Here is a 12,328-nt window from a genome sequence, read left to right as displayed (position 1 = left end):
AATTGGGTTGGGGGTAGAATTGATATTAATAAAATGTTCTTAAAGTCAAATAATATAATCAATGCCTGAGAATAGCCAAGAAAGTTATGAGAAAGACAAGTGATGTGGTTCTTGCTTTACTAGCTGTAAAGTACACTGTAAAGTGCTACAGTGGAAACAGTGTGGTATTGGCACAAGAGTAGACAAATATATCAGAGGAACATGGTAGAAGGCACAGTAATATAGTCATCTGCATATGACAGAGGTATTTTAGGTGAGAAAGGAATATTTATTAGTAACTGGTGCTGGCACCAACATTCTTGCTGTCTTGAGGTATAAAATGGAGGTCAGCCCTTGGGAAGGGGCAGAGGTTTCCCTTGAATGCTGAGGGGGCAATTGGTCAGGCCCAGGGTCGGATTGGTCCTCATCTCCATCATGTCTCTGCCCAGGTGTTGCCATGGTGATGGCAGTGGAGGACAGCATGGTGCGGGTGGTGGTGCGGGTGCGGCCCCCCACCCCTCGGGAGCTGGACAGTCAACGTCGGCCGGTGGTTCAGGTGGTGGACGAGCGGGTGCTGGTCTTTAACCCTGAGGAGGCTGATGGAGGGTTCCCTGGCCTGAAATGGAGCGGCACCCAAGATGGCCCCAAAAGGAAGGGCAAAGACCTGACGTTTGTCTTTGACCGGGTCTTTGGCGAGGCAGCCACCCAACAGGATGTGTTCCAGCACACCACCCACGGCATCCTGGACGGCTTCCTCCAGGGCTACAACTGCTCAGGTGAGAACCTGCACCCTGTCTCGTAGTGGCCTTGCCTCCTGCCTCCTGCCTCCTCCTAAGGGGAGGGTTTCGTGTGTCTTCTGACATGTGCCCGCCTCCCCCCAGCTGGGCATGACTTGAGGAGAGCTCTGGCCCTTTCGTTCCCTGTGGGGCCCCCATTCACTCACTCTGCCCTGTGTGAGGCACTCTGCCCGGCCTGGGACACGGTAGCAAGTCAGACAGACCCTATGGGTCCTCCCTCTTGATGCTTCCCGTCTAGAGGGGGAGCAGACACGAATCACAAATCACAAGTGTGTAACCAGGTAAGTGACATGAGGGAAAGAATTCCGGGCCTTCAGCAGAGGAAGCTACCCAGACTGGAGAATGAGGGGCTGGCCCCAGCGTAACGGGGGTCCCATGGCCCCCAAACCCACAGGCCTGCGAGGAGCCAGGACAGACACGGAGAACGCAGAGCTGCAGTGGGAACACGGGATGTGGGTGGTAGAAGCGGCAGACAGGCGGACACGGAAGGCAAAGGAAAGGGGCCTGAGGGGGAAGAAAGGCTGAGCGGGGCGGAAGTGCAGGGGGGTTGGGGGGGCGCCACCCTGGGGAAGCGGATCTGGCCCTGCTGCCACCCTTCTCCCTACTCTGTCCTCTGCAGTGTTTGCCTACGGGGCCACTGGGGCCGGGAAGACACACACCATGCTGGGAAGGGAGGGGGACCCTGGCATCATGTACCTGACCACCGTGGAGCTGTACAGGCGTCTTGAGGCCCTCCAGGAGGAGAAGCGCTTCGAAGTGCTCATCAGCTATCAGGAGGTAAGGCTGTTCCTTCCCCTGGGCTGGTGGCCTCACCCCTCCTTCTCACAACCTGAGGGGGAAAGTGAGCAGGTTGGGGGGCAGTGGTGGCGGGGGCAGGAAATGGCGACCTGGGGCCCCAGATACAGCCCCATGAGAGACTGTGAGAGAACAGAACCGCCCACCCTGCTCTCATCACTAACATCGTCCCTCAAAGTGCCGCTGGTGGTCTGGTGTCTCCACATGCCCCCGACTCTAGAAAGAGAGGTTTCCTGGTGGGTCCTCTCCTTGAGGTCTCCTTCCCACTTCCTTTCTCTGCAGGTATACAATGAGCAGATCCACGACCTCCTGGAGCCCAAGGGGCCCCTTGCCATCCGTGAGGACCCCGACAAGGGGGTGGTGGTGCAAGGACTTTCTTTCCACCAGGTGTGGGGCTGGGCTCAGGTGGCATGAGAGCCCCGTTGGTCCTCTGGGGTTCCCTCAAAGACGTTCAGGGACACCCTGGACCCTGTGGTGGTGGCGGGGTGACAAGGAGGGGGTGACACTGGTTCTGAAGAGTGGCCCTTCCTGTCAGGGGAAAAGCCCTGGTTGGGAAGACCACAGCCCCCTTCCTGGGCATCTCCTCTGTAGCCAGCCTCAGCTGAGCAGCTGCTGGAGATGCTGACCAGGGGGAACCGGAACCGCACACAGCACCCTACTGATGCCAACGCTGCATCCTCCCGCTCCCACGCCATCTTCCAGGTGAGAGAGGCCATGGGTCAGAGCCTGAAGCCGGGGCTCCTGAGGCCTGGCTCCCTCTCACCCCTGCCACCTGCCCCAGATCTTCGTGAAGCAGCAGGACCGGGTTCCAGGACTGACCCAGGCCGTTCAGGTGGCCAAGATGAGCCTGATTGACCTGGCTGGCTCGGAGCGGGCGTCCAACACTGGCGCGAAGGGAGAGCGGCTGCGGGAGGGCGCCAACATCAACCGCTCTCTGCTGGCCCTCATCAATGTCCTCAACGCCCTGGCTGACGCAAAGGTAAAGCAAGGCTGACCAGTGTCCTCCCCAGGACAGCAACCAAGCACCTGAAACCGGGTGAAAGGCCACCAGGCCCCAGCCTGTGTCAGCCTTGTCCAGCTACTTCACCCCACATCTGCTCACTGCCCCCAGGGCCGCAAGACTCACGTACCCTACCGGGACAGCAAACTGACTCGCCTGCTCAAAGACTCCCTTGGGGGCAACTGCCGCACAGTGATGATTGCTGCTGTCAGCCCCTCCAGCCTGGCCTACGAGGACACATACAACACCCTCAAGTATGCCGACCGGGCCAAGGAGATCAGGCTCTCGGTGCGTGCCAGCTGGGGAGGGCCGGCCTAGGCATGGAGGGAGCTGCAGCCCAGGATCAGGAAGGGACAGATCCCCAAGGCAGAGGAAAGAAGTTCCCTTGGCTCTGTCTTCTGGGAGATTCTCTGTGATAGAAGCCACACAGTCCCCATCCTTGGGTGGGAAGACTCCAGCTGGGGAGAGACAGGATGGTCTTCAAAACTGACGGGAGCAACAAGGCAGGTAGCTGAGTGTTGGCCAGTAGAACAATTCAGGCTTGTTTTTAGCAGTAGGACCATATTTTCAGCAAAACAGACACGTGTTAACACAGATAACAGCAGAGTTGCTCTGGTTTCTGCCACATCTGCTTGGCCTCCCCCTCCCTGCTTCCTCCTCCTCCTTGGCTCTGCTGGGGCCGCTGCAGAAAAGCCCATGCCTGGCCAGAATGTCTTGTTTGAGGAGTCAGGGTTTTGGGTTCAAAGGCAACCGTCTGCCTCTTGCATTGGGGTCTCAGGCATGTTTCCCCACTTGCGAGGGCGCCTCACAGTAGCATGAGACACCCAGTGCAGAGCCTGGCCACTGGGGTGGTTGATAAAAGCTGCTTTGAATGAACAAACAAATCTCTCCCCTGTGCCCCATCTCAGCTGAAGAGCAACGTGATCAGCTTGGACTGTCACATCAGCCAGTATGCCACCATCTGCCAGCAGCTCCAGGCTGAGGTGAGGAACCCACCTGGGGAGCAGGCTCGGGGGCAGAGAGCGAGGGACAGGACCTTTGGGGGGTGCAGCCAGGGCTCTAGGCCCACCCCTCTGCTCCTGTGCTCAGCCGGGACTCTAAGGGGCTGGGCTGCTCCTGTTCCAGGTAGCTGCTCTGAGAAAGAAGCTCCAGATGTATGAGGCAGGAGCCCAGCCCCCACATCAGGACTTCCTAGGGTCCCCCAAGTTGGGCCCACCACAACAACAGTGAGTTCTACTGCCCGTGCCTGTCCCCACCATTCAACTTGGCCAGGATGGAGACCCAGCCCCCCTTCTCCAGCTTCTGCTCCAACACCTAGAGTCAGGGTTCCCACCCAGTGCCCAGCAACCAACTGTCACCTGGAATGCCCTGTGTCAAAGGCGCCAATGACACCACAGCCCACAGAGGCAGTATCTACTATTCCAGAGCAGGTGAACTCAGAGGTTGGGTGTCATTGTTTCTTAAACCAGAAAATCCCTGGCTCCTTCTCCCACCCTCAGCTACTGCCCATTTGTCACCCAAGCATCCGTCCCTTATGAAGTCTGTACCACCTGGGTGCCACAGAGATCCTGCCCCATATCCTGCTGCTCAGACTGTCACTTCCCCATTCAGCCTTCCCAGCTCTCCCTTACCACCTTGCCCTCCCAGACAGCCCTGCACCCCAAAGCTCCCCGCGGAGTCTGGAGCCCTTCAAGAGGAGAGCCTGGAGACAGAGGCCCAGGTAGAGAGGGTCGTGGAAGGGAACTCTTCAGACCAGGAGCAGTCCTCAGAGGACAAGGACAAAGGCCCAGCAAAGGAGGTAGGTCTTGAGGATGTGAGGCCTGGGCATTGGGAGGGCTTAGAGCTGGTGGAATAGTGGAGAAATGCCTCTTCCTGACTCAGGGGCCCCTCATTCCTGGCTCTCCACCTGGATGGCTCACACCTGTAATCCTAGCACTCTGGGAGGCCGAGGCAAGAGGATCACTTGAGCTCAGGAGTTCAAGTCCAGCCTGAGCAAGAGTGAGACCCCCATATCTACTAAAAATAGAAAAATTAGCCTGGCGTCATGGCACGCACCTGTAGTCCCAGCTACTCGGGAGGCTGAGGCAGGAGGATCGCTTGAGCCCAGGAGTTTGGGGTTGCAGTGAGCTACAATGACACCACTGCACTCTAGACAGGGTGACAGAGACTCTGTCTCAAAAAAAAAAAGGTGGGGGGGACGCGGGGGGGCTTTCAGATCCAGCACAGAAAGGAGAAATATTCTGTCAGATCCTTGTGTGTTTGGAAGTGTCCGGGAGGATGAAAACCTCCCTCAGGACCTGGGCATTCTAGGAGCTACCATTGCCATGCTTGGAGGAAGGAAAGATTTTAGGAGTTGCTTTCGTAGAGGCAGGGCAGCCACCCTGGCTCCTCCAGCTGTACCTCCTCCCTCCTCTTTAGGTTCCAATCCAGATGCTGGAGCAGAGCCTCAGGCATCCACTGCCAGGGCCCCCTGGCCCGACCCTGCAGCCCAAACCCATTGTGGGCCACCGCTCACCACAGAAGCTGGACAGGGACCGTCCTATGCAGTAGGTGTCTTCTCCTTCTACTATGGAGTCCAAGGGGGAAAGTGATGGGGTCAACCTCCTGGGGGTGGGATGGGTGTGAAATGCATCTCAAAAGCTCTGGTCTGTCCAATGTGGAGTCTAGTCTCTTTTCATCAACACTGTCCCTTATCTGCTTTCAACGCCTTGATATTATCACCTACTCTATTTACTTATCATCGTCATCTCTATTTATTCCTCCACATGGCCGGCAGCCCAGCAGGAGAGGGACGTGAGACACCAGATTCCATCCAGACAGCTGGCAGGCGTGGAGTTAGGGCAGGGCTGCTTAGGCTAGAGCTTTTCTTTCCAGTCTGAGGGCAAAGCGGCCCGTCCTCAACAAGGAGGGAACAGCCAAGAGGAGTTGAAATTAGGGACAGCCTTCCTGAGCCAGGTGTTTGTCATGTGTCTTCATCAACAGATTGACTGAGGCTATTTTTTCTCAGACGTAAATACAGACCACCACTCAAAGCCAACGAGAAACGGATTTTGGACCATTCTTTCTATGCTTAATAGAGAGATGCTACTAGTATTTTTTCCTTGGCCCCTAGCACATAAATCCCTTGCCACTTAGCTTTGCTACTGCCAACCCCACTATTCCCTCCCCAGCACGCTTCACGCTAGGCAGTGTATTTAAAGCTTCTGGACAGAAGGGCCTGTTTAATTTTATTTCTTGTTGGGGAGTGTCTGTTCCCGACTCAGCAAAAATGCTGCAGCCTGAATAATCAGCGGTTCATTATCTGTCTCCTGCTGCAGACTCCCCGGGGCCCTGGAGAGGCAGGGACGCACTGGTAGATGTCCCCCTGGCCACCAGGGAACACCACAGGCTTCCACTGATGATTCAGGGTCTCTCCGCTTGGTGTCCCTTGTCATGAGCAGAGAGGACACCGGGGTCCTCATTTCTGCTTCACTCCGGGTTTGTGGTCTCTGACAAGTTGCTTCAACCTTGGCTATAATCTGGGGATCATAGCCCTTAGTCTCCCTACTTCTTGAGGGTGAAGTACTAATAAAATGTGACAGAAGACCCCAAGCATCAGGGGTTGTAGGACATTCTAGATTGTTTCCATATTTGGAAACATCCTAACTACCAGACAATCAAAAATAATTTACCTTTGGCTTTAGAATTTAGAGTCTTGGACCACCAGGGCAATGAGTAGATCTTAGATTTTCCAGTTCAGTGGTTTGTCCAGAATTTTTTTTAACTGCAAAGTCCTTTCTTCGAATGAAATCCCGTGCTGAAATCTCATGCATAGAACAGACAAAACAGAGTTGCTCTGCCTGATGGATTTTTGAAACCTAATTTGAAAACCCCTGATTTAGACCAACTCCCCATTTGGCAGATGGGGTACTGAGGCCTTTACCCAGGGCAGGAAGGATGGGGCCAATGCATTTGCCCCGAACACCCCTCTTCTCCGTAGTCTAATCTTCCTTATGATGTGTGGCTCAGGCAGGTATAGAATGAGTCTGCTGTGTCCTTTTTAATTTACATCCTGCCTCTTTCAAAAAGGCCTTGAGGCTGCTTTATAAAAATGAGTTTTTGTTCCTGGAGCACACACTGACTGAGGGCAGCAGAGGGGGTTCAGAGATGTTCAGGCAGATAGAGCTACCTGAGGATAAATCATTTTCCACAAATAATCCCCACCGAGATAATTGTGTTTGTTCTTTTATCATAGGTATGCCTTACAGAAAGAAAATTTGCTTTATTAGAATCTAAATTTAGACCATCAATAATCACATTAGCCCCATAATTTCCTTTAAATGGCCCCCCAGTGCATGCAAAATATGCATTGGTTCACAGATACTTTTCCAGGATCCCAACCATTAAGTAGCAAGCACAGACTGGATGCACTTTTGAGAATCTTCTCAGAACCAAGATGAACACAGCCTATCTTATTTAATTTCCTCTTACCCTAACAAGGTAGATGGTGTTATTTTACAGAAAGTAATAGTTAGCTAAACTTACAGGGCTTACTATGTGCCAAGAATCCCAAACAGTTTGTATGTGAAATAACTCGTTTAATCTTTCCAACAGCCCTATGAAGTGGGTGCATTTTTTATCCCCATTCTAAGGTTGAGACCAAGGTTAACCAGTGCATCCAAGATCACATCACTGAGAGACGATGGAACCAGGATTTGAGCAGGAAGCTGGCAGTCTAACTTGAGCTGGGTTCCTAACTGCTCCCTTACATTGCCTCTAGGGTTAGATTAACTTGTGATCACTGTGCTAGCTAAGTGGCAGAGCTGAGCAGAAACTCAGACCTTCCCAGGCCAAGGCCACTTAGTTCCCTTTCACTACTTCCCAGGTCACTGTCATGGCACATGTTTAATGGTGACACCTCCCACCATTACCTGTGGCCATCTTGGCCAGCCTTGGCCTTCAGCAAGGGTAGGGCAGAACAGGAGCCATGGCTGGGAGGGTGGCGAGGGTGGCCAGCCAGTCTGGGGCAAAGCAGGAGGGAGCCAGGGCACCAGCCCAGTTATGCTCCTCAGCCACACCTGGAGCGACGGGGGCAGATGCACAGCACAGAGGATCCTGGTCAGGCCAGGTCTTAAGAGGGGTGGGGATCCCCTTCCCTCTGTTCCAGGTTGGCCCTGAAGGTGCTGTGCCTGGCCCAGCGGCAGTACTCCCTGCTCCAAGCAGCCAACCTCCTGACCCCCGACATGATCACAGAGTTTGAGACCCTGCAGCAGCTGGTGCAAGAGGAAAAAACGGAGCCTGAGGCAGAGGCCTCCAGGACTCCTGGGCTGGCCAGAGGGACACCTCTGGCTCAGGAGCTGTGTTCAGAGTCAAGTGAGTCTCACCCTGTTCTATTGCTGCCATCTCCAAGGCCCAGCTGGGGCAGAGTGCTGCTGGGGGTCTCAGTTGCTGGGTTATGCTGTGGTAGGAGGCTGGCCCCCTGGGATCGTGGACTTCTGTACACAGAGGCCCCCGACATCTGAGGAGTTAGGGGGTCCATCATGTCTCCAGTGTCTGGCTCAAGTTCTACAGACTCTCCTTCTTCTGGCCCGTCCCTGGTCCCCCTCAACACCCCCTTCTCTCTGCCCAGAGTCTCCAGCGTACTCTGGCCCCATGACCCGGACCATGGCAAGGCGACTGAGTGGCCCCATGCACACTCTGGGCATCCCACCTGGGCCCAAGTGCTCCCCGGCCCAGGCATCCCGATGGCTGATGGAGAAGAAGAGGAGGAGGAGACCAAGCCCCTCTGAGGCAGACAGTCCTTCGGCCCCAAAGCAGAGAAGCAAGCGCCAGCGCCAGTCCTTCCTGCCCTCCCTGAGGAGAGAGTCTTTGCCTGAGATCCAGCTGCCATTTGGGCCCAGGACCCCCAATGGGGGAAGGCCCTCCTCCCCCTGCCATTCCTCTCGCGTCTGCCCAGCCACAGTCATCAAAAGCCGGGTGCCCCTGGGCCCTTCGGCCATGCAGAACTGCTCCACCCCTCTGGCCCCACCCACTCGGGATCTCAATGCCACCTTTGATCTCTCCGAGGAAACCCCCTCAAAGCTCAGTTTCCGTGAAGGTGCCGGCTGGGAGAAAGTCCCCCAGGAGCTGAACAGGCTGGACCAGCCCTTCATGCCCAGGTGGGTCTCCGCTCCTGCCTTCCCCCACCCCTCCCAGCAGGGGGTCAGTGCCCAGCAAGGGACAGTGGTGCTCCCAAGCAGAGTGGAGACAGCCTGACTCTCGGAGCTGGATGTTTGCTGTCTGTTTCCCTTTGGTCATGATCAGCTTCCCTCCCTGGGCCCAGGAGAGCAGGATGTACAGTTGCCAGGGAGATAGGGCATCTCTTGGGGGCCCTTGCCTTGTCTGTCCATGCTGCAAAGCCACTAGCTCTGTGCTGGCTTGTGGCATGCTCATGGGTAGCTAATGGGACCCCAACTTGGGAATAGTGAGCAGAGAGCAGGCATGAGTGAGTGAGGGGAGGCCAATGCCATCTGCTCCTCTGCCTTGTGTGGGCCTTTTGGCCGGCCCTGTCCGAGTTTTGTCTTCCTCTGGGAAATACCTACTTCCGCCACTTCCACCCCCAGATTTTGCCCTCTAGCCCAGCATTTGGAATGGGGGGGTCCCCAGAAAACTTTATTCAGGGTTTTTCAGTGAGAAGATGAAGCTCTCACCCTTGCCTTCCACACACGTGGCAGGGTAGGGGAACAGCAGCCAGCTCAGGACAGTCCAAGGCCAAGAACAAGTGGTGGACTGACCTGGACGTGTGAGACAGAGGCCAGCAGCTGCCCGCCCGCATCCCCGCCCCTGCCACAGCCCGCAAACCAGCTCTCAGTAACAAGCTCAGAGCCGGGCAGGTGGAAGGGTGAAATTGTTTGAACTCCAGTTCCCGGGACACTCCAGAAACTGACATCTGGACGTCCTCCCAGAGCAGGCCTGTCACTCAGCTGTCAGCCTGGGCCAAGTGAGGCAGGGAGAGGAGTCCACCTTGTAGTGGGAAGAAACCTCAGAGGTCATCTCGTCCACCCACCCCCAGTTCCCTTCCCACCCCAGCTGGGGAGGTGGAGGGAGGAAGTGGCTGGCACCATTTCTGGTTCCCTGCCGATCCGCCTCCCTTCCCCTTCCTTCCTCCCCAGTGGACCCGTGCTGTTCACCATAAAGGGCCCCAAGCCAACATCTTCCCTCCCTGGGACCTCGGCCTGCAAGAAGAGGCACATTGTGAGGTGAGGTGTCCAGGGAGAGAAAGCTCTCACCAGGGCAGTGGACACCTGGGCCAGCTCTAGGCCCCCAGTGTGTCTCTGGACCCCCTGGAGCAGCAGCTGAGGCCTATGAGCAGGGCCAGGATCTAGTTTTCTGCCTGAGGTTCCCTTGGCCCTTGCTATTCCAGGATCTCCCTAGAGCTGAAGGTGGCCATAGGCCCCCTATCATCAAGGGAGACATTCAGCATTCATTGGTTAATCCAGTGAGTGGACTACCCACCCCATCACCGCTCCTTCCCTCTCATGTCCCGAACCCCACAAGCCTCTCCTCCCGCCACCGCCTCTCCCTCCCTCAGATCGGGCCCCAGAAGCTCCTGTTGGTGTTCAACCTCCCTGCTCTCAAGGCTTAGTGTTTAGCGCCTACCCCCATCCCCAGCACACACCTCCACAGCCCAGAGGTAACATCCCACCTTTCTTCCTTCCCTTCCGCAGTTCCTCAGTCTCCCGGGGCCGCAGCCGCATCGCCCGCCTCCCCAGCAGCACCTTGAAGAGGCCAGCTGGGCCCCTCGCAATCCCAGGTGACTGGCATTGGGGACAGGGATGGCCTGGGCCACGGTGGCCGATGAAGACAGGAAGTAGGAAGGGACAGGGTGGCCTGAGATCTGGGTAACAGGAGGGCCTGGGATGCTGCCAAGGATGTCAGGGACACTGATAAGACAGGTGGGAGATGAACTGGGGTACAAGGGGACAATGGGACGGAGCCTCACTTTCCTCCTTCCTCCCTACAGCCCCCCCATCCAACTGGCCTGTAGAGCTGTCCTTGAGTCCCCTCCACACTGGGGACAGGAGGAGCAGAAAGGAACTCACTGGGGTTGGGAGAGTGCTGTCAGCTGGGAACTGCATCGCCAAGGTGTCCTGACCCACCAGCCCCTCTAGGCCGGCCACCCCCACTTGGTCCCTGGAGCTGCCTACACCAGGAGCCCTGACCTGCCTTCCTTACCTCAGAGCAGTTAGTGCCCACACGCCTTTCCTTTATTAACACCCCTCCCCCAACCATCCATTCTGCTACTCGCTCTCTTTATTAATCTCTTATCATCACTCTCAGCTTCTCAGCGGGTACATATTCATTTGTGAGTGTTAACATGTTGCTATTTTAAAGGGCGCTGCCATGTTCTCTTCTCATTTATGATGCCCTCCAAGCAGGCAGGGGGCCCTTTTGGACTCTCTTCCTGGCCTGTGTCTAACACAGGGCCCTGCAGAGTCATGGCCACTGGCAGTGGAGGAGGAGAACGGAAGGGAGCATCCCTGCTTCCTGGTTTCTGAGAGAGGGGCATCTTCAGCCCCACTCCCCCCAGCCCAGAGCAGGAGCCCTAGTCTCTAGCCACAGTCCTGGTGATGATGTGGGTGATGGTGGTGCCTGGATTTCCAAATGAGGACAGCTTTACTGTTTTTGCCCTGTTGTGGACAAGATGCACATTCAGTGCAAAAGAAAATGTAAAGAAGAAAGGGGAACTCAGCCTAACGCTACCACCTGGATATAAATGCTAGTAATACTGATGTTTATAAGCCTCTGATACTTTATTTCTGCCTATATACGTATATATAAATATACATGTAGATATAGATATATTTTTTATAATAATTAATAAACCATCTCCATCCTTGGTATGTGTGGGTTTGGGATTTTTGGGTTTTTTTTTGAGACAGTCTCTCTCTGTCACCCTGGGTAGATTGCAGTGGCATCATCGTAGCTCACTGCAACCTTAAACTCCAGGGCTCAAGCGATCCTCCTGCCTCAGCCTCCTTAGTAGCTGGGACTACAGGCACCACTATCATACCTGGCTAATTTTTCTATTTTTAGTAGAGACGGGGGTCTCACTCTTGCTCAGGCTGGTCTCGAACTCCTGAGCTCAAGCGATCATCCCACCTTGGCCTCCCAGAGTGCTAGGATTACAGGTGTGAGCCACCACACCTGGCCCCTTGGTGTGTGTTTCTCTGTACATCTAGGAAGGATAGCAACACTTTCCCTGTCTCATCTTCCCACTCTTCAAGCCCTCGAGAAACTTCTGAGTATAGAAAACAATCCCCACTCTGCCTCCCCCAGGAGCCTTAGATCTGGGCCTGGGGCTGAGCCCTGCTCTTTCCTCCACAGCCCAATCCACCCTCTCCTCAGCAGGTTTCAAAGCAATTACACCTAGAGGTCTGTCCATCCTCCTGCAGCCTTGGGGGTGGTTGCTAGGAGTCCTGCTGTCAGGGAGAGCATTTTTAGTGGTCCCCAGGTCTTCGATGAGGCTCTGAGCTAAGCCCCCCCCAGCTTGAGCCTAGTGTAGTCTGGCCCTGCCCTCACGCCCTCCACCTGTTCGTGGTTTCCATCTCCACTCATTTGAATTGTGTGATAGTTCAACACAAGTTTACCTCTGCTCTCCCCATGAAGACACGGGTGGCTGAACGAATTAATAGTGTAAACAAAATTACAGGAGTCTGTATTTAACCTGATTTTGAAAACAAACATGTTAAAGGTATTTAGCACATTGTGAGCAGTGTATAAATAACGCTGCTAATTT

The 12,328-nt window shown here is 55.2% G+C and overlaps 1 protein-coding gene across 1 annotated transcript; it reads left to right on the top strand.

Moving 5' to 3' along the window:
- Positions 1-442: 442 nt before the first annotated feature.
- KIF18B (kinesin family member 18B) lies at positions 443-10,683 on the top strand. The gene is made up of 15 exons (XM_069481540.1): positions 443-755; positions 1,396-1,553; positions 1,854-1,958; positions 2,163-2,273; positions 2,353-2,550; positions 2,683-2,859; positions 3,480-3,554; positions 3,697-3,797; positions 4,219-4,369; positions 4,990-5,117; positions 7,718-7,923; positions 8,114-8,708; positions 9,702-9,788; positions 10,257-10,342; positions 10,577-10,683. The coding sequence occupies exons 1-15, from the start codon at positions 443-445 to the stop codon at positions 10,681-10,683; spliced, it is 2,598 nt and encodes an 865-aa protein (XP_069337641.1).
- The last annotated feature ends 1,645 nt before the right edge of the window (positions 10,684-12,328 follow it).

Source organism: Eulemur rufifrons, chromosome 9, assembly GCF_041146395.1.
Source record: "Eulemur rufifrons isolate Redbay chromosome 9, OSU_ERuf_1, whole genome shotgun sequence".
NCBI classification, from domain to species: domain Eukaryota; kingdom Metazoa; phylum Chordata; class Mammalia; order Primates; family Lemuridae; genus Eulemur; species Eulemur rufifrons.
Note: the sequence above shows the minus strand (reverse complement) of the source record. Positions and strands in the feature narration are given on the sequence as shown.